Source organism: Alternaria dauci, chromosome 2, assembly GCF_042100115.1.
Source record: "Alternaria dauci strain A2016 chromosome 2, whole genome shotgun sequence".
NCBI lineage: Eukaryota > Fungi > Ascomycota > Dothideomycetes > Pleosporales > Pleosporaceae > Alternaria > Alternaria dauci.
The window spans coordinates 960085-985813 of NC_091273.1; the positions used below are offsets into that span (position 1 = coordinate 960085).

A 25729-nucleotide genomic window follows, 5' to 3' on the forward strand; every position below is an offset into this window, starting at 1 on the left:
GATAAGATATAACTTTCTAACTTATATATTATCCTTTACTATTTCTACCCTCTATAGCTACTCCTACTCCTACTCTTACTCCTACCTCTACCCCTACTATATCCCTTCCTTATAATACTTATATTACTACTAACTATAACCTATAAGCTAAATAACTATATAGCTAGTATACTAAGCGTAGCTAATATACTTTAGAGCCTTTTACTATCTTTATAGTTATAGTTAAAGCCTTATTTAAACGCTATTTATAATACTATTACTACTAGAAAATAAACTTTAGTTAGAGGAATACTAGTAGTATAGTTATCTATACTTCATTTTACTCTCCCTATAGTATACGTTTAAACTCCCTCTCTATAATACCTAGATCGCTCTCCTTAACTACCTTATTAACGTCTAGTATTTATTAGTACAGCTACTCCTTAGTCTCTTTACTAACCCCTAAGGCTACTATAGCTAAGTAGCTATACCTAATAAGCTTAATAAGGTAACGCGTATTAGTATATATAATAAATATTAACTTAAACCCCTTCCTCCTTAGGATTATTATTATAGTCTCCTCTACTCTCTCCTTTATTATAATATAGCTAACCTTAGTCTCTCTTATAAGGTCCTTATTAGGTTTAGTATAGTAAAAGTGCTAAAGGACCTTAGGTTTACGCTCCTCTAACTCCTAGAAGACTTTTAGGGGTAGCTCGCTAATATATATAATACTTAGATCTTTTATATTATTAAATAGTATAAGCGGGACCTCCCCTACTAAGGTATAATTATTCTTATAGTATAATATATTAAGGATTACTATAGTATTTATATATAAGGTAGTTATATATAGTATAAAATAATTATATATAGTATTAAAGCTTATAAGTTAATATTAGTATAAAGGTTAGAAGTAGCTAGGTTTTTATATAACCTCCTCTTAGTTATAGTAAATATACTATATCCTCTCTCCTTTTTATAATATATTATAATTATATTATTAGCTAATAGCTAGTAATCCTTATTATACCCTTATAAGGTTTAATAGGTATCTTTATTAAGTTACCTTTAGTAAAAATATTTTAACTTTAGTTTTCGTGTATAGACGTTAGAGCTTTACTATAAAATACTAATTAGTCCTATATTTAAACTACGTTATTATATTATCTTTTTTATCGACTTTTGCGACTAAGAAGCAGAGGGATAGCTGCTTTTCATTTTTTTGAAGTTATATTTTAATGATACCCCTATACTTGCAGAAAACAAAAAATTATAAATATTATAAAGCCTAAGCATTCTATTTCTTTTATATAGAATTTATACTTCCTTAGCTATAAGTATAGCTTATATTCTTTAAGCTTCTTTAGTACTTTCTTTATATACTTTATATATTCTTCTAGCGTCTAACTAGTATAAACTAATATATTATTAATATACGCTATAATAAAGATCCTAAGGTATTTATAGAGCGTATTATTAATAACTAACTAAAATATTACTAAGGTATTTATTAACCTAAAAGGTATTACTATATACTTAAATAGTCTATATTTTATCTTAAACACTATTATCTATTTATATCCTTTCTTAATCCTAATTTAGTAAAATCCTTCCTAAACGTTAAACTTTATAAACTACTTAGCTCCCTAGAGTTAATTTATAAACTTAGTTATTAGTAGTAGGGGATATTAGTTCTTCTAAGTAACGCTATTTAACCTATAGAAGTTAAAATATAGTTACTACTTCCTATTAGGCTTCTTTATAAATAAGATAGGTAAGGCTATTAGGCTTAATCCTAGTTAGATAAATTCCTTCTTTAGATTCTTCTAGATATAATCCCTTAGCTTAGTTTTATACTTAGGTAATATAGGATATATAAGTCCTAGGCTTAGCTTTACCCCTTTATTAAGGATAATCTTATAATCCTAATCCTAATAGTCTACTAAGTCTATAGCTTTATTTTCCTTAAAGAGTTCTCTAAACTTATTAGTTTAATACTCTTTTAGTATCTCTAATAGTAAGGGTCCTTCCTTTATAGTTATAACTTATCTTATCTAGATAACTCCTACTCTCTAAGGGTCCTTCTTATAGATTCTCCTAATCTTATAAGGTAAGATCTTACTAAACCTCTTATCTTAGGTTAAGCTCTAGTCTTTTAAGCTTACTCTTCTACGTACTCTAGTAACCTTATATATAGGTTCTCTTCTAAGTATTATTTATTTTTACTAATTAATAGTAGGGTTATAGGTATCTAGCTAATTATAACCTATTAATATATCTAGTCTACCTAGATCTATAATATTAATATTTATTTAGTACTCTATACTAGCTATCTATAGCTTTATTAATTTAGTTTCTATCTATATTATACTATCTCTATATTCTATAGGCTTTTTATTAGCTAGTACTACTAGTACTAGATTCTTCTTAATCTAGTAGGGTACTCTATACTTCTCTACTACTTAGGGTAAGATTATTATTTATATAGCCCTACTATCTATAAGTACCTTAATATTCTATCCCTATATAGATATAGTTATAAGTAACTACTTTACCTAACTATTAGTATCCTATACCTTCCTAAGGGTTATTTTAGGTGCGCCTTTACTAGTAAGACCTTATCCCTAGTAGTATCTTAGTTTTTTAACTACTTCTCTCCCTTATACTTAGGGAAATAGCTTATATTATTCTTTAAGCTATAGTGCGTTAAGTACCTATTATTATAATAGAAGCTCTAATAGATATTCTAATAAGGGATCTCTTCCTTAGTAATCCTCTTTTTTAGTTAGGCCTTATAGTAGAGAAACTAAGGGAAGTATAAGTAGTTAAAGAACTATTAGGCTTAGGGGTAGTAAAGGAAAAAGAGGCCTTATAGAAACTAGCTAAATAGTGTTTAGCTAAAAATAATAATAATAATATATACTCCTTTTAATATTTCTATATCTACCTACTATATTAAGTACCTTTAGCTTCGGCCTTTATAGACTTTTTTTATTATTATAGTATATTTAGAGACTTTTTTTAAGATAAAGCGCTAACTAAGTAACTGCGGGCTTATACCTATATTTAGTACTACTAGTACGTACGTAGTGTATTATAAACGCCAGACACTAAAGATATATAATAGTAGTAAGTTATACGCCTACTAGAGACGAGATATAACCTTCTAATACACACGCTATCCTCTGCTATCCTCTACTATCCTCTACTATTTCCGCCCTTTATAACCTTCGTAGCTGCCCTTCGCAACTACTACCGCTTCCGCTACCCCTTCTTAAGAATAACTAACTAGCTACCTATAGTATAGCTACTGCTATCTAATAATTAGCTTTAGTTAGAGGAATATTAGTACTAGCGCTATCTATACCTTATTCTCTTATCCCTATAGTATCTCTTTAAACTCCCTCTCCTTAAGCCTAGGATATCGCTCCTCTAACGCTCTTTTAATATCCTTTATCTACTAGCGTAGCTAGTTCTTAGTTTCCTAGCTAAAGGCACCTTATTTAAGAATAATAAGGTAGCTAAATATAAGGAGCCTATAGCTATAGCGGCCGTCTATATAAGCTATATATACTAGCTCCTCTACCTTTCTCCCTATCTACGTCCTCCTCTACCTAATAGCTACCTTTATAATAATATTACTAATACTAGAGATATTAACCTAAGAGGCCTTTCTATTCTAGAATAGAAAGTAGAACTTAGGTAATTACTTATCTAACTTATTAAGGACCGCTCTAGGCGGCTCCTAAGTATATATAGGGTAGGTATATTACGTACTTATAGATATATTAATTAGTACACGTCTAGCTAGGGTTTTTAGGCTAGGCTAGAAGACCTACTAGATAAGGATAAAGAGGAAATATATTATATACGTAACGGTTCGTATATAAGGCGAGTCTTAAAAGTATTAAAGGTATTAAAGCTTATAAGTTAGTGTTAGTATAAAGGTTAGAAGTAGCTAGGCTTTTATAGAAACGTATAAAATTCTAGGTAAGCTTAATTATAGTAAAGATACTGTATCCTCCTCCCTTCGTAACACATTACAATTATATCGCTAGCTAATACTAGCGATCCCTATTAGACCTCTACTAAGGTTTCTAATAGGTATCTTTTTTAGTTGCCTTTAGTAAATTTTTTTGACTTTAGTTTTCGCGTACAGACGTTAGAGCTTCACTACTATGAAACGCTAATTAGTCTAGCGTTCGAATCGCGTTGTTACTTTATCTTTTTTATTAACTTTTGTGACTAATAAGTAGAGGGATAGCTGCTTTTTACTTTTTTGAAGTTTTATTTTAATGATACCCCTCCACTTACAGAAAACAAAAAATTATTAAGTACCTATTCCTAATAGAGAATTAGTAACGAAATACTCTACTACAGCCTTCTTAGCCTTATATATTAGGTAATCTATAACCTTATAGATATTTAATAATAATATAATATAGTAGTAGTTATCTACCTATCTTACCTTATTAAGTTAATCTTAATAGAACTTATATCTATTCCTATATTATATCTATAGGAGTCTATAGTAGATTTCTACTTTTTCTAGTTTATATAAGTAGTAGTTATCTATTAGATATTTATCTACCTAGAGGTTTAGGTAATAGTACTAGTCTTAGTCTATTTTATATTCCTCCTTATCTTATATAACGTGTAGGATATAGCTTAGCTAGAAGGGTACTAAGGTCCTAATATAATTACTTCTCTTATTATCTCTATAGAGGAGGAACTTACTCTTAACTTATACTTTATATATAGAAAGACTAGTAAGAATTATTATTATTACTTTCTTTAGTATACTATTAGAATATAGGGCTATCCCTTACTATTCTCTTATAGTATAAAGTAAATACTATTACTTATAACTACCTTTAATATAATAATTCTTCTCTTCTATAAGGTAAATAGTCTAAAGATAGCTCTTTTAATAAATTCTATTACCTAAGGTAGAGTAAGGAGTTAAAGTTCTAGCCTTTTAAGCCTAATATAAATACTATATAATAAATATACTTATAATACTAGAGGAGTATATTAAAGTAGTTAAGAAATAATAAGATAAACTACTTACCCTCTAATAGCTATATAAGCTAGAAGATAAAGTTATATAGCTAGAGAAAATAGGATAAGGTATACCCTAAGTAGAAGTAAGCTATATTACTCTTAGTACTAAAGATCCTATTACGCGTACCTAATACGCACTTAAACCTATAGGCGCTATATACCTAAAATATACTTTAAAACCTAAGGACCCTATAAAGTACTAGGGAAAAATAATTAAAGAATATTATAAATTTATTTATTCTTATAAGATAGCTTTTTAACTACTACTATAAGAGTTTTCTACTAACTATAATAAAGTTTTATAGTCTATATAGTATATAGGAGAAGAACTTAGGGAGCTTTAGTACGCGTACTATAAGTGTACGTTTAAAGTATAAGGGGAGGATCCTACCTAAGAATACTTTAAGTAATACCTACTTAACTTACTTTCTAATCCTATTAACTATAGTCTTAAAGTAGCTATAGCGTATAATAATACTATATAGTAAAAAGACTAGATAGTTTACTCTTTTACTACCTACCTAGAAGTTCTAGAAGACTAACTCCCTACTTATATTAAGGAGTAAAGGGTATAATACTTATTTATAAAACTATAGCCTAAGTTATAGTAAGCTATTACTAACTATTACTAAGTTCTAGCTACTAGAGAGGACCTTATTATATTAGTATCTATACTTAAAAGAAACTTACGTAGAGTAGCCCTTATATATAAATAATAGGCCTAAAGCGCTTATAAGGGAAAGTGTAGAGAAGCTCTTTCTCTAACCTTATAGTATAACTTACTAAAGAAGCTAAAAGATAATAGCTTAATTATATACTTTAAGTACTAGAAGAAGAGGTACTATACTAATAAGTACTAAAGTAGTAACCTAAACTAAGTACTTATTAATATTAACTAAGTAGGAAAAGGGTAAGCCTCCCTAAAAATCTAGGATTAGTAAGGTAGTTACTAATTAATATCTTACTAGGTATAAAGCGTATATATAGTATATAAGTAGAATCTAGTTAAGAAAAAGAACTTAAAGTTATTCTTAATCCTTAAGTAAATATTAGTCTAATTAGTTAAATTACTACTATAGAAATAAGTATAAAGCCTATAGAGAATATAGAGCTCCTAAGATTAAGATAGATTAATCTATAATATTAAGGTACCTACGTAGTATACGCGTTCTAGGTATACTTATTAGATAATAATAATATAGAACACTTTACCTAAGTAACTATATATAAGGTAGATAAAGAGGGACTTCCTCTTCTCCTAAGGAATCCTTTTCTTAAATAAGAGGATATTTCTATTAATTATAGGCGCTAAAAATAGCGCTAGGGATTAACTAAAGCTAATATCTAGTTAGTAAGTATAAAGACTCTTTAAAAAAGTAAAAAGGATTCTAGTTTTACTTACTTCTTAGGAACTCTCTAATTAACTAATACTTTCTTAGACTATAATATATATATATATAATATCTATATAGTGTAGGAACTATATATCCCTAACACTTTATTAGAATATATAGATATATTTAATAATATAAAGGCTATAACTCTTTTAAGTTATAAGAGTTTAGATTATATAATTCCTATCTAACTAAGTAAAGAGCTACTATATAAACTACTCTATACGCTCTCTTTACGTAAGCTTTAACTACTCTATAAATATATAGAAGAGGCTCTTTATAAAAGATAGATCTAATATAGTACTAGCCTTATAGGCTTACTAATTATCTTTATACTAAAGAAAAATAGTATACTTTACCTTTACGTAGATTATAGAGGTCTAAATATAGTTACTATAAAAGATTATTACTTACTCCTACTTATTAGAGAGATACTAGATTACCTATTAGGTATATAATACTATATAACACTAGATCTTAAGGATACCTACTATTATATATAAATAAAAGTAAGAGATAAATAGAAGATAGCTTTTTAAACTTAATATAGCTACTTTAAGTACTTAGTTATACCTTTTAGGCTAACTAATACTCTAGTAAGCTTTTAGGCCTATATTAATAAGGCGTTAAGTAGATATTTAGACTATATTTATATAGTCTACCTTAATAATATTCTTATCTATACCTATAATAATAATCTTAAGCTATACTAGTATATAGTATATACTATACTTTAGTCCCTTAGAGAAGCTAAACTTTATATAAACTTAAAGAAGTATACCTTTATAGCTACTAAAGTCTATTTCTTAAGATTTATTATTATAAGAAGTAGTATTCGCGCTAATCCTATACGCGTAGAGATAGTACTCTAATAGCTAACCTAAACTAGTATTAAGGAGCTATAATCCTTCTTAGGGTTTACTAATTTCTATTAATACTTTATTAAGCGCTATACTTAGGAAATAGCCCCCTTTACTAATATTCTAAAAGGGAATTAAGTCTTCTACTAAGATAATACTATAGAAGCTACCTTTACTAAGCTAAAAGAGCGCTTTATATATACGCCTATCCTACGCTACTTTAATAAATTACTATAGATTTATATTAAGATAGATACCTTAATATTTATAATCTTAGGTATACTTTCTTAGCTATTTAAAGATAAGAAATAGTACTTAGTAGTATTTATCTTAAGAAAGCTTTAGGCTATAGAACTAAATTATAAAGTATATAATCTTAAACTTCTAGCTATAGTATATAGCTTTAAGTAATAGTAGTATTACTTAGAAGGTACTTATTATACTATTTAAGTTTTAATAGATTATAATAACCTACGCTCTATATATATTATATAGAGGCTTAACCCCTATTAAGTACGTTAGGCACTCTATTTAGGAGTATTTAATTTTAAAGTAAAATACTATCTAGGGAATACTAACCTAGTAGATAAACCCTTAAGAAGAGTAGATTATAAGTAAGAGAATATATCCTTAACTTAGTTATTACTTACCTTATAGAATAAGCTTCTAGTAAGGAATAAACTTAGTAGAGTAAGAGGATCTATACTTAGGCTTAGTCTAGTAAGCGTATATAAGACGTATATTACTAATATTTATAAAACTAGTTAGGTCCCTACTACTAGTACTATAAGATATATACTATACGTACTATACTTACTAGCTAAGGTATTAGTTAGTAGTAAACTTATATTAGTAGAATCTAAAGCTTTACTAGATATTCTACTCTAGTTATAGTAAAAGGATACCTTTACTTAGTAGTAGGTTATAGACTCTAAATAAGTTTTATATACTTAAAGCTATAGAGGTATATAAGTTTAGCGCACTAATTATAAGGAAGTCCTAAGATATAATAGTAGAATTTATATTCTAGAGGAACTAGCTATTAGGTAAGAAATTTTATCCTAATACTATAATATATATATAGTAGGCTACTTTAGTATATATAGGATACTTAAGCTTATTAATAAGTACTACTATTAGCTATTACTTAGCTAAGACGTCTAGGAATATATAAGGACTTATACTATATATTAAAGAAGTAAAGCTATATAGTATAGTAAATATAGTAAGCTAGTATTACTACTAATCCTAGAGGATATCTTTAAGGAAGTCTCTTTAGATTTTATTATAAGATTACTACTATTAAAAAATAGATTAGGTTACGTCTTTAATATAGTACTTATAATTATAAACTACTTCTCTAAGATAGTTATCTATAAACCTACTTTAAAAACCTAGGATATAAAATAGTTTATAGAATCCTACTTTAATTAGGTTATTTTAAAATATAGAGTATAGAAAGGTATTATATTAGACTAAGGCTTAGTATTTACTTCTATATTTTAGATAGAGATCTACTACTAACTATAAGTAAAGCGTAGGCTTAGTATAGCCTTCTATCTATAGATAGATAGGTAAACTAAACACTAGAATTAGACTATAGAGTAATACTTAAGAATTTTTACATCTAAAAAATAGGATAACTAAGTCTAATTATTATTAATAGTATAATTTACTTATAATAACTCTATTTATAAATTAATAAAAGCTACTCCTTTCTACCTTATTTATAGTAAGTACCCCTTACTTATAATACCTCCTAAGGATAGTAGGTAAGAAGGGGAGGTACTAGATATAGTAGATAGAGTTTAGCGTATATATAGTATATATAGAGTAGTAATAAATTATCTATTAAAAGTATAAGAATATTAAAGCTACTACTATAATAAGAAATATAAACTAGATATTTCTTATAAAGGAGACCTTATTCTCCTTAGTATAAAGTATATTAACCTAGTTAACTAACCTAGTAAAAAGCTTTCTAGTAAGTATATTAGACTATTTTAAATCTAGAATATAGTTAGGTTATAGGTATATTATTTACTTCTACTACCTTATTATTATATTTATAATATCTTCTACGTATCTCTTCTAGAATAATAGAATTTTAGAAAAAATAATAATAATAATATATAACTACTAGAAGTTACCTTAGAAGGTTATGAAGTTTAGGAAGTAGAAAAAATCCTTAGAAAATATATAAGAAAAGGCTAGTTATAGTACTAGCTAAGATAGAAAGGATATAATAAATCTTAGGATATTTAGACCCTAGCCTCTAACTTTAAAGATATAGAAGAACTACTCTAAGACTTTAAAGTATTATAAAGCTTATAGTATATAAAGTAATAAAAAAGAGTATAATAAAAGAATTTATAATATACTTAAGGTATAAATCCTATAGTATAGGATTTTAAGTATCTACGCGTATAGAAAGTAAAAAATATAAAAAAGGAAAAAATTAAGCCTTACTATCCTTATTATCTTTACTACCTTTACTATCCTCCTTACTTTTACTATCTCTATTACCCTTACTATCTTTATTATCTTTACTACCCTTACTATCCTTACCTACGCTATACTTAGACCTAGCGTCTTCTAGCTATATAGCTAGTACGTTAGTAACGCTATCCTTACTCTCCTTATCTAATAGACTATTATTATTATTATTATTATTATTACTATTACTACTAGTACTATTCTAGAAAAAGTTAGTTAAGATAAATAAAGTTAGAAGATAAAGTATAAGAGTATACTATAATTACTATATAACTAACTAGCTACTCTAAGGTAGTAGTAATCCTATACTACTTAACTAGAATTAGGCTAAGAAAGTTAAAGGAGGTTATAGGAATCTAGGTAGGAACTCCTAGAGGAGTCCTAGAGTAAGTAGTAATATATTAGTAGTTAGTAAGCTCTAAGTTAAACTAGTACTATATACGTATAAGCTTAATACCTATATAAAGTACTATAGTATTAGTCTTAGGAGTAGTAGTACCCTTTATAGTAGTATTATACCTTATATATAAGTAGTATAAATAATTAATATAAGTATTTAAGTTAGTAAGAACTTATAAAGATTAGCTAAAGTATAATATACTTAAAAGATTTTAAAGAACTTACTAAAGTATAACTACTATAGTTACTAAAACTATAGTAATTATAGTAATACTTATCTAGCTTCTTATAAATCTACTTTTACTTATAAATAGTTTAAGTATAGTATAGGTAAGTTATATAAGTAGTAATTATATTAGCGCGCTTATTACTATTACTCTAAGTAAATACTATAGTATTCTAGAGGTAGGACTTCTTAATATATTATAGATTAGGATAATAGACTATATTAGGAAGCTTATAGCTTACGTAGAGGGTATAATTAAGGTATATATTAGTATTAGTACAAAGGTGATAAGTAAGGTGTTAGAAAAATTTCTATTATAATAAATAATAAATAGATAGTTACTATAGAAAATTCTACTCTTACCTTACTAAAAATTCTATAACCCTAAAGAGGAAGTAAATAAAAAGTTACCTTTACTATAATAAAGTAAAAGTATAAGGGTAACTTATCTTAAAATCCTTAGTTACCTCTATATTACTCCTAGACCTAGTAATAAGTATAATATACTTTACCCTAATACTATATCTATATAGCGTAAGATAGACGCGTATAAGGTAGACTAAAAGACTAAATACTCTTTTCTTATTTTCTAATAAAGATTTTAGGTTTTTATTAAGGCTAAGACTATTAAGGATACTAGCCTAAGAGGGGAGGTTCTATAATATATAGGATATAGCTTAGCTAGAAGGGTACTAAGGTCCTAATATAATTACTTCTCTTATTATCTCTATAGAGGAGGAACTTACTCTTAACCTACGCTTTACGCGTAAGAAGACTAGTAAGAATTATTATTATTACTCCCCCTAGTATACTATTAGAACATAAAGCTATCTCCTACTATTCTCTTATAGTATAAAGTAAATACTATTACCTATAACTACCTCTTTATCTTACTTATAGAACTTATAATCTATCTTATAGTTATACTAATATAAATCCTTATAATCCTTAGTATCTTCTACTTTAGAAGCTTCTTAGTCCCTAACCTTAGCTAATAGATCTTTAAAGTAGGGTTATTAGTATACTACTTAGTAACTAATATCCTTAGTATTCCTACTAGTAATAATAACTTATCCTTAAATATTATAGTTATTAGTATAGTATATATTACTACTATAAATCTAGTATTAGTTATTAGCTAAGTAGTTTAATATATCTTAGCCCTTAATCTTTTAGTTATTATTCTTTAATTCTTCCTAGGCTAATACTTTAGGCTACTAAATTATTATAAATCTTTCCTAGGTTACCTAGTATACCTTATTATAGAGGTCTAAGTTACTTAGGTTATTATCTAATTCTACTAGAGTTAGGTAAGGCGTACCCTATCTAATTATTTAGATTTTAATAGCTACTTACTTAACCTATTTATCCTTATAGTCTTAGGTAAAGTATCCTATCTTACTATATTAGAGATATACTTTATTATTATAACACTTCTAGCGTTCTTCCTTAGAGAGAGTATCTTATCTCTAACTTTTATTCTTCTTATCTTTAGGTTTCTCTTATACCTTACTAGTTATAATAGTATTACTATCCTTATTATATCTATTACGCTACTTCTTAATATTAGCTATTATTAGCTAAAATTATCCTTTCTACTAAGACTATTCCTATAAGTAGTTATCTATATATATAGCTAGCTTAATTAGAGCTTATAGTATTCTAGGCTTATTATAGTATATAAGGCTATCCTTAATATTTTCTTTTAGGCCTACTTTAAATACTATTTAAAATACTACGTTATCCTAATTAATCTAAGCTTATAGTTACTTAAACTCTACTATATATATAGATATAGACTTAGTTTACCTTAGGAGAGTAATTTTCTTCTCTACTTAGTTCTTAGCGTCTACTTCTCTAAAGATATATCCTATCTCTTACTTAAATTTACTCTAACTAGTAAATATAGCTTTAGTTTCCTCTCTAGTTCCCTAGTGTTCTATATCTAGTAGATAGTTATCTACGTAGGGTTATATCTAGTTTAAGGCTTATCCCTTTATATATATACTTACTATAAGGATCTTATCCTAGTTACTTAGTACTTTATTAAATTTATAATAGAGATTAACTTAAGTAAGGAATATATATAACTCCTCTTATTCTTTATTATATTTCTTAGGCGCCGCTATCTTAGGTTTCTTAATAGTAGGTAATCTTTTATTAGGTATAGCTATTAGCTAGCTTATAAGCTAATTAATTATATCTTATATTCTAGCTATCTACTAAGCCTAGATATAGGCTAGCTACCTAAGATTCCTAAGTTCTCTAATACTTAAGCTATCCTCTATCTTAGAGTTAGATACGTTAAGTATCTTATTATTATATAGTACCTATATTAAGGGTCCTAGACCCTAGGCTATATTATTCTAAGTAGTCCTATAGGATACTATTACTAAATCTTAATTAGGTAATACTATTAGTTAAAACGTCTACTAATATCTAGGGTAGTTAAAGTATTATATAGGGGTTTACTATACTTCTCTAAGCTTAGTCTATACTAAGGTAAGATAGATATTAGTAATAGTCTATAAGGTAGGATATAGAATAATTAGGTAGAAAAGAGTTATTATTATAACTAAAGAATAACGCTACTAATTCTATAATAATAGAATAACTAGTTAATAATCTATATAAGAGATAAACTATTTAAGTTAACTATAATAAGTATAATAATAAGATCTAATATATTCTTATACCTATTACCTTAGGTCCTATCCTCCTTACCCTCCCTTCTAAGAGGGAGGCCTAGGAGGGCTATAGCCTCCTAATCCTTACTAGCCTCCTAGAGGCTAGGTCTTAGTAGGATACTATTCCTTTTACGTAATCTAGGCCCCACCCTAGATCTACTTTCGTCTAACGTGTCCGCCTAATAGTCTTCCTTTATGCGACCTGCATAAAAGGAAGGCAATTCCTTATTACCTTATAACACTATTTAAGAAGTTATTTAGAAAAAACGTTTTTTAAAACGTAAAAAAGCTTAAATCTTTAATTACTTTTTTAATAACTAAGATATTTTAAACCATTTTTTAATATTATTAATATAGAGGCTTTTCTCTTTTTAAATATAAAAAAAGTTTTTTATTATCTCTATTATCTCTATTATCTCTATTATCTCTATTATCTCTATTATCTCTATTATCTCTATTATCTCTATTATCTCTATTATCTCTATTATCTCTATTATCTCTATTATCTCTATTATCTCTATTATCTCTATTATCTCTATTATCTCTATTATCTCTATTATCTCTATTATCTCTATTATCTCTATTATCTCTATTATCTCTATTATCTCTATTATCTCTATTATCTCTATTATCTCTATTATCTCTATTATCTCTATTATCTCTATTATCTCTATTATCTCTATTATCTCTATTATCTCTATTATCTCTATTATCTCTATTATCTCTATTATCTCTATTATCTCTATTATCTCTATTATCTCTATTATCTCTATTATCTCTATTATCTCTATTATCTCTATTATCTCTATTATCTCTATTATCTAGAAAGTTAGATTTACTACTATATTTTAATAAGCTAAATAACTTAATAGATAGAAGAGAAAATAAGAATCTTTTCTTCTTATCTTAAAGAGCTCTTCTTTTTTGATATTTTATATATATATAAAGTTATATTTTATCTCTTCTACTTACTTAGATATATAGCTTATAAAAAGCGCTTTTTACTAGTAAAAGTGGCTCGTTGACTAAACTGGCTCGTTGACTGAACTGGCTCGTTGACTGCGCACAGACGTTAAGCGAGCAAGTCGTCTGGGGTTCTGGGCAAGTCGTGGAAGCGTGCGGGTGAGACTTTTCGTCCGTTATCTTGGCAATCAGTCCACTGCCACCAGAGTTCTAATAGACTTTCACTCGAATTAACAGGAATGTGAATATGATATCAGTATTCGGATCACTCGGACCAACCTTTCCTTTAACAACATTCAAGTACATGACAGGCAAATCGATTATCAGTCGATATGTCAACGGCCGCATCTCAAGCTACATTATATCAGCTCGAATACCTCTCAAAAGACCGACTACGTAAGTCATGGTTGATAGCGCAGAGCTCTTCCAATCCTACCCAATCACCCACACATGGGTGTATAAATTGTGTCGTGGTCTGATGTCCTGTGTGAGCACCGTCGTCTTTCAAGTAGACATTCTGAGCTCTTGTGATAAGAAAGAGAGAGGGGTGGAGTGAGAGATACTGATGCATGGGGCCGCGCGGATATCTTGAGATACAAACGTCCAACGGACGTAACTGACAGTCTACCGGGTTCTTCTTGGCTGGAACGCAAGTACGGCGTTTGTAAATCTCCAAACGCCATATCCATGTTCGTCGTCGTTTGAACAGTCGAACTCTTCGTCAAACGGTCTTCCATAGCATTGTAGGCACCCATGAATGTTCGATTGGCCCATGAATCTTGCATGTATGGGTCATTAAGCCCATCTCTTATGCGTCCAGCCATAGTAAACTCTAATCATAACCTTTCACCTATCTCGTGCTCTTCACAGATCGAAATCCATCTTCGCCATGGTTGAGGCTCCACTGCCGCAGCTATCTATGCTTTGGAGTTTTAACAGAGTTCTCTTCACCTTCGAAGCGAGAGCTTACTGCTTGTCGGGGGAGCTGTCTGCATATTCCAATAGACCTGCGAGGGAATCCGTGTGGAAGACCGCAGTGAACACCATTGGCTTTTGGAAGAATCCACATCACCTGCTAGGAATCTCCCTAACCGCGATCTCCATACAACGCGCCTGCCAAGACCATGTCGATGCATGATTGTCCTTCAGCTTCTGGTCAGTCAGAGAGCGCCACGACGAATTTGCCCATGATGGTAGACTTGATAACTTCCTTGTGGTTGTATAATACTCATGTCCCGGCCCCATTGTTGGCACAAGAATGTTCCTGGCAGTGGATGTATCAACGCAAGGAACCGTGGGTGTCTCGTGAGACCCCAAACGCCGACGCTATGCATAATAAACACGCTCCGTACATGTGCCGCTCGTGATTGCCTCATTAAAATCCGATTATGCCTTGTCCTCGGCTTCATCATCACTGCTTTCCCTCTCTTCCCACCCCACCATCCGTCTTAACACCCTGTTCTCTTCGCCTAGCTCTTTGCATTTACCTCTTAAGCCTTGTTCGATTTCACTCTGGCATCGTAGTGCATTCCTTGCGTTCTCTGCCACTCGACTCAATCCAGCTTGCCAGTCTGCATGTTCGAGCCGCAGCCCCATGGATGTCGAGCGCTCTTGGTCAAGGAGTCCTTGGTAGTATTTGTGAAGGGCGAGCATGGCTGTCGTTTGGGAATAGGCATAAGGACGTAGTTTATCGAGGAGAAGAGTCAAGGCGGATTCGTAGTCGGTAAGGAGGGATGAGAGCGACGAGTTGGTGGAGGTCAGGGAGGCGATTGTGGATTGCGCGGCCGTAAGCTGTGATTGTAGATTTGCGACTGTTGCTGCTGTGAGGAGTGTCAACGTGTGCTTATCCAATATCAGTCGGATGTGTTCGTCCGCGTCGTGTCAGAGTTGACTAGACATACCATTTATCTCCCCGTTAACCTCCCGCATAGCCGCCCCTCCTCCACCTCTCAGATTTAGTCCACCACCGACTTCACCTCCCTCTTCTTGCGCAACCCTCCCTTGTATCGCAGCAACACCCTCCACAATACCCCTCGTTTGCGCCTTGTTCTCCTCGAGCAATTGACTCAACTGCTGCACCACCGCCCACAGATGGTTCATGTCCGTCTGCTGGCCCCCGCTCGGCAAGCCATTAACCATTGGGATGCCGTTCTGGCCGCCGCCGTTGACTTGCGAGCCTGCTATGCTGGCGGCTTGTGAATGTGAAGGAGAGGGTGGTGGGCGGTTTTGATTGTGCTGTTGCTGTTGCTGGGCGGCCTGTTGCTGGGAGGACTCCAGGAAAGAGTAGTTGTTCATAGCGATGTCGGTGTGTGCGGGTGGTGGAGATTAGATAGGTAGCTGCGGATATTGGTGGAGTCGGCGTGCGGCGCGGGTTAGAGGCGTCGATAGTCACGCGTGTGATTGGATTGAGAGTCTGTTGGTGGGATATTCGGTGCACACCAACTTCTTCTTAGCGACGCGACACTTGATTTCAGGTGAGAACGTGTATCGTGTCGTGTGCGGGGTCACGTCGACTTGAATAACAGAGTCTTGAGGCCTTCAAGTTGGCGGGTTAAGTCGGTCGAGAAGCTTAGTCGCTTTGGATGCTAGTTGCTTGGCGGTGCCTCCAGGCCTCCCAGGGGGACAGCACCGCGGTTCGTTTGCAAGAAAGATGTGAATTTCAGATGGTAGATCAAAGACGATATTGCATTCCAAAAGGCTCAACTCCAGTATGCAAGAGTCTCGAAAATAAAAATGCAGCATGCGCGGTATCTCTAGCCAACCCATGCCAAACCACACCCTGCGTGCCACCATTATCCAAACCTCTCTATTCAGATTGTATATATAGCTGTTCTGAATAGAGCCCAATCAACTTTGCGAAGAACGGAACACACTACCTGATCATCTGTCAGGCAGTACATACCTTCTCTCGACGCTCATCTCACGATCCGCCTCGTCTTCGCCCTCAAACCTCAATCTGACGAGATTATCCACAGTCTCTCCTTCTTTGCCTCCATCTTCTTTCTTGACCTTGCCGTCAATCTGTCTCCATACAGCTACCACTTCGGCCTTATAAAAGGTCGTGGTACCAGGGTATAGAGCGAGCACGTTTTTCCCTTTACTGAGATCAGGCAATGTGGCATTGGAGGAAGGTGGTGGGATGGGTATCAGATGGTTTACAGAAGCACGATACGGTACTGATGGTGTCGGGGGATCCGGGTCAGCATCGATGATTTCGTATCGACGTTGCTTTCCTTCGCCGATTACCGATGTTACACGGCAGAGAATGCCTTCACCCTCGAATGACATGGACGAAGACGAAGAGCGGTTCTTTGCGTTGTTTCGGTAGAGAACTTCTGTTTGCGGTGACAGACGAGGTCGGACATCTGTAGTATGGTCGTCAGCTACCGTGATGTTCAAAGGGAGATGGCATGATGAACAGGAACGTGAAGCGAGCGCTAAGAGGGGAGGGATAATACATGTGGCATGAGCACTTGAAAAAGACGTATGAGATCAGATGAGGTCAGATTATGAGCTTGCCTACCCGACTACAAACCTCGAACGAGCCGAAAGGAAATTTTCCAGAGTGGGTATCATCTGCCGTCTAGAAAGAACGCCGATAGTGAAATACAGCTCAACGCTTGGTCTTGTACTTGATCGTAGGCTTGGCTTTGGAAGGAGGAAGAACCATCTTACCCTTACCCGAATCGTCTTCATCGATCTTTACGCTGCCCTCTCTCGCAACAGGTACCGATCCTGCTCTGCTACTGCCCGACTTGGCTACCAGTCGATCTTTTTGGCTGCTGATAACGACTTTTGGACTTGGGCCTCCAGGGCTGTCCGCGGCCATACTGTCGCGATCATCGATGCTATCGGTCAGCTTTCGCTTGCCCTGGCGGTCGCGTCCCGACTTCCCATGTCCAACGCTAGTGGCTCGTGATGCTGAAGGTGGGGCCTCTTCTGACATGCGGAGGGCGGCTAGTAGCGTCATCTGGGTGTGGACGTCGTTGCCGCCTTCGACGGGTTGCAGAAGGGTTTGCGCCTCATTGAGATGACGGATGTTGTCGCGCAGAAGGTCTTCGAGTTCGTCGTCAAGGCGGGCTGAAGTTTCCTCGCCACGATCTGCTAGTGTCAGCAACACGACGATAGATGATAGTCGATGAGATGTTGACGAACCGATACGAGCAGACTGTTCTGCGACAATGGCGGAGATCTTCTCTTGCAAGATATCGGACTCTTTCTGCGCTATGTCAGTAGAGGCGCAAATCCTTGTGTGGTCAACTAAAAGTAGAGCATGCGACAGTGAACATGCAATGCACTCGTCAACACATTGGTAGCCTGCTCGAATGCTTTGCCAGATTTTTCACTCTTGGGAGTGTTCTTGGGTACGACGTCCATGACCAGCTCGGTTGTGATCAATATAATCCTTCGGAATCACGAAGATTTGACGGCACTCCGCTCATAGTGACTCGATGTTGGTGGTGAAAGGAGCGATGTTGGTCGCAATGCCAGTTGTGCTCAAGAAAGTCTGCTTCGTACCATGAGTTGATCGACGCGTCGGCCGTCGGTTTTGATCGAGTTCCAAATGACCCTTTCCTCATCGAACTCTTCCTTCAATTGACCTCGTGGCCTGCTGCGGGCTGCCATGTTGACGGAAGTTGTGGCCCGGCAACTCCCCAGCTCTTTCCGTGCTACCTGACGCGCTGTGCGTAGCTCATGCGTTGGCGTGGAGGTAGCAGAGTGAGGTCGAGAAACAGCTGCAGGTGACCAACTTCGGGGCGCGTACTCCGCTGGATGCAGGGTGGGATACGCTAGCTACGGAAGAGGGGTTGGTTCTATGAGCTTAATCGAACAGCCAGGATGACGTCCATGCGGGACCAGAGAAGTGGACCCCGCCGAGAGCTCATCTGCCAAATCGCGGCGTCGCCATACACGACAAAACATCCACAACCTACCGAGATCGGCTTCAACATGCGGAACCCTCTTATCAGATTAGAATGCGGTAAGTGAAAGCGGCAGTGAAGACAGGAAGAGAACATCAATTGACCATTCGCAGGTGTAAACAGCTACGACTGGGGTACGCTGCCCCGCGTCCTCACGCACATTCGCGCCAGCGGTATGCTGAACCAACCCAGGGAAAGTCGGCAAAGACTCCGCCGCCGCCAAATTCCACGCAGCGACGGCTTCTGATTTCTCGATCGAAGAGGAGAAGCCATATGCGGAGGTACGAAACACGCAATATTCGACTGACGCGTCGCTGACACTGCCAGCTATGGATGGGCACACATCCGTCGCTTCCCTCCAAAGACCTCGAGACCCAGCGGACACTTCTAGACCTCGTCCAAGAGAACCAAGCCTTGTTGTCTACAGAGATCGCCGAGAAATATGAGAACAAGCTCCCCTTCCTGTTCAAGGTTCTGTCCATCAACAAGGCGCTGAGTATCCAGGCACACCCAAACAAGAAGCTCGCTGAGCAGCTACATGCCAGCGACCCTAAGAACTACCCAGGTCAGCATCTTCCCGCAAATCCCCTGCAGGGATACTAATGTCTCGTTAGATGACAACCACAAGCCGGAAATGACCATCGCCGTCACTCCCTTCGATGGCCTCTGCGGCTTCCGACCCCTAGCCGAAATCGCGCACTTCCTGAAGACCGTTCCTTCGTTGCGCACACTTGTTGGCGAAGAAGAAGCCAAGAAGTTCGAGGATACCATCAGCGGCAAGGAAACTTCTGACAAGGAGGAGGACGTGCAGGAGAACAAGAAAGCCCTACAATCCGCCTTCACGAAGCTCATGAACGCGGACAAGGACGCTCTATCGTCTGCCAGCGAAGAGCTTGTCGAGGCAGCAAAGTCCGAAGGCGAGAAGTTCGCCGGCGGCGGCCCACCCTCCAACAACGGCAAGGAGCTCGCAGACCTTGTCATCCGCCTCAACTCTCAATTCCCCGGTGACATTGGTCTTTTTGTTCAGTTCTTTCTCAATTACGTCAAGCTAGAGGTCGGCGAAGCCGTGTTCCTGAAGGCCGACGACATCCACGCTTACCTTTCTGGCGACATTATCGAGTGCATGGCGAGCTCCGACAATGTGGTCCGCGCGGGCTTCACACCGAAGTTCAAGGACGTCGATAATTTGACTAAGATGCTGACGTACAGCTATGCACCCATTAGCGAGCAAAAGATGGAGCCCAAGGACTACTCGCATGTTAGGCTGAATGCGCCGGCGTATAGCTCCAACAGCAGCAACAAACTCTACAATCCACCGATTCCCGAGTTTGCTGTTGTACGGACGGCACTCAATCGCACTGGTGGCAAGGCGACGTTTGACCCGATTGATGGACCAAGCATCATCCTCTGCACTAAGGGCAAAGGAACGATCAGCGTGGGACCCAAGGAGGAAGAACTCAAGGAGGGCTTCGTCTACTTTGTTGGTGCCACAGCTGAAGTTGTCATCAAGAGTGACGTTGATGCTGAAGACGAGGAGGGCGCAGAGGGATTGGTAACATTCAAGGCATTCTGCGAGCTTGAGGACAAGAAGGGCAAGCTATGAGATATGACAAAAGCTACGACAACGACTTCATGATGCATGGCAATACATGGACATGTTCTTTGCTGGATCAGATTTGAGTAGATAATGTATGTATTGTCTACAATGATATCACGATGCTATGCAGTCGCGAAGTCCAAAACGTTAAGTGGTAAAAGCCTAAGAACGCGTCACTTTATTCCGGCAGACTCCTCATGACTCCCTCGAACGCTACCAATGCCATGGCGTTCGCTGGGAATGCCCTCAGGAAACATGGCACGAACCCCCGCCAATACCCCTTCCAGCCCTGCTCCCTGTAGACGGCTTTCGCGGCGTCGCGCCATCTTGGGAATCTCCTCTGTGCGAGCGGGTCCGTCATGATGCGCTGCTTAATCACATCGCTCGGATAACTAGTCAACCAGAATATCTGCGCGGACAAGCCTCCTGCCCAGAAGTTTACGGCTGGTGCAGAGAGCGAGGTATGCTGTTGTAGCTTCCGCGTGAAGAGGTCGTAGGTTCCCCACCAGAAGCAGAAGAATGTGCGGAACAGGAGTGTTGCACTGAGACCGTGGTACACTCCTCTAACTCCATGACCGGTGTATATCTTCTTGAGACAGTCGATGGGCCCAGAGTACAGGCGCGCACTCTTATCGGCTGCGTACTGCACTTGCAGACGCGCTTTTATGTGCTCGACCGGCGCGGCAATGAAGGAGACTGTCCACCCCGCCATGGTTCCTGCTAGTGCATGACCGTATACGGGCAGCTTTCTCTGCTGTTCACCGAGTCGGAGATGTGAGGGGGGATTGAAGACTCGATCGTTGAGGACGCGGCGGTATACGCTGAGAGATCCAAGCATGCTTTGCAGTGTTAGCATAAGAATAGGTGACTACCGTCTGGAGACGAGGGTTGACCTACATCGAGTCCATAAACATCCATCCTACCAGCGGCGGTGTAGCACCTTTGTATAGCCCCGCAAACCCCTCCTTCCTCAACGTCTGCATGAGACAGTCTACCGGGCCGCGGAAATGCGATTTTTCGGTCGTTTGCAGGCGAACCTTGACGGTGTCGAAGGCTACATATAGGCATGCGAAGTCAGTGTGTGCCTCACACGCAATTCGTACATGGATACTCACGGTGGCCAACTAGGTGTCTTCGTTAGCCAGATCAACGCATGTGCTTGAGAGGGGACAATTTACCAGACAACTTTGCAATTCCGCTGAAGACGCCAGCGACAAAGCCGCGATAGTGCTTGGGCGACCTCTTGGGCTCATCAGACGTAGCTATCAGCGCCGTGGCTGCGGGCTTCGAGTCGGCGGATTTCAGGTTCAGGGCTGAGGTAGCCATTGTCGCGTCGCTGTTCTCCAATGTAATATCGGAATCATGCCTCTAGCCCAGGAAAAAAAAAGCGTTCAACACGATACAAGATCACAGCAATACAGACGATGGAGGTGAGTTGCAGAAAATAACCAACATTTGACTTCGCAGGAATGGTCAGCAGCGGTCAGGCAAACGTGCATATCGGAAACGTGATAGCGTCCGCGACGGCATGTGGTGACGATGTCGACAAGGACGAGCGATCGGCGCACGCGCTTTCGGACCTCCGAACACGTTTTAGTGGCTTTTTCCAGGGTCCAGATTGGTTCCCAGATTGGTACGATCGTTCATTCATAGATTAGCGGCTCTTTCTCGACCCCTCCATTGACAAACGCCATGATATGCGACCGAAGATGGCGCGATCTGATCCTGCAGCTAATACACTGTCGCTACTACTGACTGCAGATATTGTGTGAAACTTTGTTGGCGCGCGACTCGAGTGATATACACACATGAGCAACATGCAGGTAACTACAAGCGCGACTACCGAGCCGGCAGGTGTAGAGTCGAAGAAAGGTACAGCACAAGTTTGGCGGGGCGCGTTTGGAGAGCAGCTGCTAATAACAGTGCAGTATGGACAACTCTTATTACCAACACAGCATATCTCACCGGCCTTCTCACACTCGACTATGCGCTGAAGAAGCACGGCTCAAAGTACCCCCTCATCGCTCTCTACACGGATACCTTCCCCGAAGAAGGCCACAAGGCGCTTGATGAGCGCGGCATACCAAAGCAGCATGTCAAGTACTTGCTGCCAAAGGTCTCAAAGGACTTTAGCAACGACCCGCGGTTCTACGACTGCTGGAGCAAGCTGACGCCCTTTTCGCTGGAGGAGTATGACAGGGTGGTGCAGCTGGACAGCGACATGTTGGTTCTGAAGAATATGGATGAGCTGATGGACTTGGAGTTGGATGCATCGAGTATGGGCGGCAAGGGCGACAGGGTGTTTGCCGCAAGCCATGCCTGCGTGTGCAACCCGCTCAAGAAGCCGCATTACCCCAAGGACTGGTATGTCTCCCCAACTCGCATATCCACGCGACACTACTGACGCATCTTCAGGATTCCGGAGAACTGCGCATTCACATCCCAACATGCCGACCCTGATGCTGCCCAGAAAACTGGCGCGCCCTCGACAGCCGGCCTGCGCATGCCCAACGGCGGCCTCCAGGTCGTAAACCCCTCGCTCGCTACCTACAACCTCATCCTCGAGCAGCTGTCCAACGAGACGTCGGGAAACTACGATTTCGCCGACCAATCGCTGCTTGGCGACCTGTTCAACGGCCGGTGGGTCGCGCTGCCGTATACCTACAACGCGCTCAAGACTTTGCGGTCAAAGGGTGTGCACGATGCGATCTGGAGGGACGAAGAGGTCAAGAACGTGCATTACATCCTAAGTCCAAAGCCATGGGACGAGGAGGCTGGGAAGTGCAGCCAGGAGATACATGAGTGGTGGTGGACTGTCAACAATGAGAGGCGGGAGGCAGAGAAGAGCAAGGGTATCGACGATGGATTTTAGACGTCTTTACAGTTGCTGCATGTGCCAATTGGGCGTGGACGGTTATAGATTACTAGAGGGGGGTATACGTAGAGATGGCTAGCGTGGAGACCACAACCCACGAATGAATGTTGATTCGTCGATAGCAAGATGATATATTCCACAAATGAAAACTAGGACTGGATAGCTTAGGAATCATCTGAGACTTGCCACCGGCTTCCTTTTCAGCGGTACCGTTCTTTCCGGCTGAGCGTAGTGCTTTTCGTATTTCCTTTGGGCTTGGCGTCAAGGTTCGTCCCCGATTCAGTATTCCCTCACGCTCGGTTGATATGCTTCTTTGGACCCTTCTCCCGTACGGTGTAACACGTCATGATTTCTAGGTACTAAATTTGTGTGGGCTTTGTACAGATCGTGCAGCCGAATATTTGGACGGCGGGCCGATATCAAACGAGGTTCAGTAATGCTCGGGCATTTGTGTTTGGAACATGGCGGAAGATGTGAGGAACAAGTCATAGGAAACTTGGCATATCAGCTTACTTGGCCCGACCATGCAGGCCTGGACGACTATTGACTCGGCTACTGAAGGGACTAGAGGTCGGTCGGTACAGGCAGTGTGCATGGCGAACGACTGCAGTGGTGGCCGCAAAAGGCGAGGACCCCACGGCTTCTTCAGCAGCAGTGTCAGGAGTAGCGCCGCGTACCTGCATGGCTGAAGTGACACACGGAGGAAACTATATCTCTAGCTGCAGATGTGCTGCAGCTGGTACGCAAGTAGATGCAGCGAGTAAGGCATGCAGCGTCCCTTTGCTTCATCTTACCCAAGATTCGCAATCAAAAGCTGTAGACGTGGCAGCCCCTTTCTGCCTAGCAAAAAGCAGGAGAGGATGGTGGTGGTGTGGTTCTGGCGAGCAGGATGAACCCGTCACGATTGAGCCGTTGGGCGCGCACAGACGTGCTTTGTGCTGGGATCTGCAACTCGCCTGCTGCGGTTTCACTCCTGAGCAGCTTGAAACCTCATTTCAAGAACAAGGCCAGCGCCCACGCAAGACCCTGACCCGCGTCGCTACTACACATATTCTCCTTGCCGTCCTGGCTCGTCTTGACATCTTCCTCCCACAACCCTCTGCCAGCCTCGCCAGCCTCAGCAACCTCAGCGTTATCATACGATCGACTCCTATCTCCCGCACCTAATCGCGCGCACTAGCTACAGCTCCCCATCGCCATCGCCGACGTGCCGCCTACTCTCTCCACGACGACCCGCAGGTGTACTGGAACCTTGGACGCACATCCCAGCAGAGTATAGCGAGTAGCCGACACCATGGGAGCCTCGATATCCAAGATGATGGCCAAGGTCTTCGGATCCAAGGAGATGCGCCTGCTGATGCTGGGCCTCGACGCCGCCGGGAAGACGAGTATGTCACCACTGCCTCCCTCTGCCATCGCACCCCATCATCGCTAACGCGCCCAGCCATCCTGTACAAGCTCAAGCTCGACCAAGACGTCACCACCATCCCCACCGTTGGCTTCAACGTCGAGACCGTCACATACAAGAACACAAAGTTCAACGTATGGGATGTCGGTGGCCAGGACAAGATCCGTCCGCTCTGGAGACACTACTTCTCTGGTATGTTGCCGCGTGGGGGCACGCTTCCGGGTAGGCGAGTCGACATGTCTGCACGCGATTGCACGCGACTGCACGGCGCATGGCCTCCCTACCTCACCACGCCCTCCACCGTGTCTTCCGACCGAACCATGTGCTGACTGCCACCACAGGCACCCAAGGGCTCATCTTCGTCATCGACTCCAACGACCGCGCCCGTATCGACGAGGCCAAGACGGAACTCACAAGGATCATCCAAGACAGAGAAATGAAGGATGCGCTGCTGTTGGTATTCGCCAACAAGCAGGATCTCAGCGGAGGTGCGTACTTGGCAGACTCGTGCCGTCGAGGACATTGCGCTAACTCCCCACAGCTATGCGGCCAAAGGAAGTCTCAGACCGTCTGCAATTAGACAAGATCGCCAAAGACCACGTATGGAAGGTCGAGCCCAGCTGCGCGACAACAGGAGAGGGCATCTTCGAGGGACTGGTACGTTTCAACTTGCCCAAAAGCTACATGCACTTCGCCAACTAACATCCACCAGGCCTGGCTCTCCAACAACGTCAAGCTACCGCCAGGCGCAAAGTAGTACTAGACGCCCACCTCCGCTTGCGTTTCTCCTGCTCCCTCACATACCTGAACGACTTGCATGCACTCCACACACACCATCTGCTCTGGCTCTTCCTGC

At 38.7% G+C, this 25729-nt stretch overlaps 6 protein-coding genes across 6 annotated transcripts; 3 read left to right on the top strand and 3 right to left on the bottom strand.

The window, feature by feature from the left end:
* Positions 1-14305: 14305 nt before the first annotated feature.
* On the bottom strand, positions 14306-16592 carry ACET3X_002390 (uncharacterized protein). The gene is made up of 2 exons (XM_069449127.1): positions 15973-16592; positions 14306-15891 (listed from the first exon to the last, which is right to left on the bottom strand). Exons 1-2 carry the CDS (start codon positions 16364-16366, stop codon positions 15458-15460), a joined length of 828 nt encoding a protein of 275 aa, XP_069308937.1. The 5' UTR covers positions 16367-16592; the 3' UTR covers positions 14306-15457.
* A 175-nt stretch (positions 16593-16767) lies between these two features.
* Positions 16768-18842, bottom strand: ACET3X_002391 (uncharacterized protein). The gene is made up of 4 exons (XM_069449128.1): positions 18590-18842; positions 18227-18290; positions 17747-18172; positions 16768-17436 (listed from the first exon to the last, which is right to left on the bottom strand). Exons 1-4 carry the CDS (start codon positions 18695-18697, stop codon positions 16952-16954), a joined length of 1083 nt encoding a protein of 360 aa, XP_069308938.1. The 5' UTR covers positions 18698-18842; the 3' UTR covers positions 16768-16951.
* A 179-nt stretch (positions 18843-19021) lies between these two features.
* ACET3X_002392 (uncharacterized protein) lies at positions 19022-20596 on the top strand (the record flags this gene model as incomplete). Its single annotated transcript, XM_069449129.1, has 5 exons — positions 19022-19052; positions 19107-19127; positions 19186-19274; positions 19321-19558; positions 19608-20596. The coding sequence occupies 5 exons, from the start codon at positions 19022-19024 to the stop codon at positions 20594-20596; spliced, it is 1368 nt and encodes a 455-aa protein (XP_069308939.1).
* Positions 20597-20768: 172 nt separating this feature from the next.
* On the bottom strand, positions 20769-21916 carry ACET3X_002393 (uncharacterized protein; the record flags this gene model as incomplete). The annotated part of the gene is made up of 3 exons (XM_069449130.1): positions 20769-21429; positions 21488-21644; positions 21769-21916. 3 exons carry the CDS (start codon positions 21914-21916, stop codon positions 20769-20771), a joined length of 966 nt encoding a protein of 321 aa, XP_069308940.1.
* A 491-nt stretch (positions 21917-22407) lies between these two features.
* On the top strand, positions 22408-23462 carry ACET3X_002394 (uncharacterized protein; the record flags this gene model as incomplete). Its single annotated transcript, XM_069449131.1, has 3 exons — positions 22408-22462; positions 22519-22954; positions 23006-23462. 3 exons carry the CDS (start codon positions 22408-22410, stop codon positions 23460-23462), a joined length of 948 nt encoding a protein of 315 aa, XP_069308941.1.
* A 1297-nt stretch (positions 23463-24759) lies between these two features.
* ACET3X_002395 (uncharacterized protein) lies at positions 24760-25630 on the top strand (the record flags this gene model as incomplete). Its single annotated transcript, XM_069449133.1, has 5 exons — positions 24760-24853; positions 24940-25065; positions 25215-25355; positions 25415-25530; positions 25586-25630. The coding sequence occupies 5 exons, from the start codon at positions 24760-24762 to the stop codon at positions 25628-25630; spliced, it is 522 nt and encodes a 173-aa protein (XP_069308942.1).
* Positions 25631-25729: the final 99 nt, after the last annotated feature.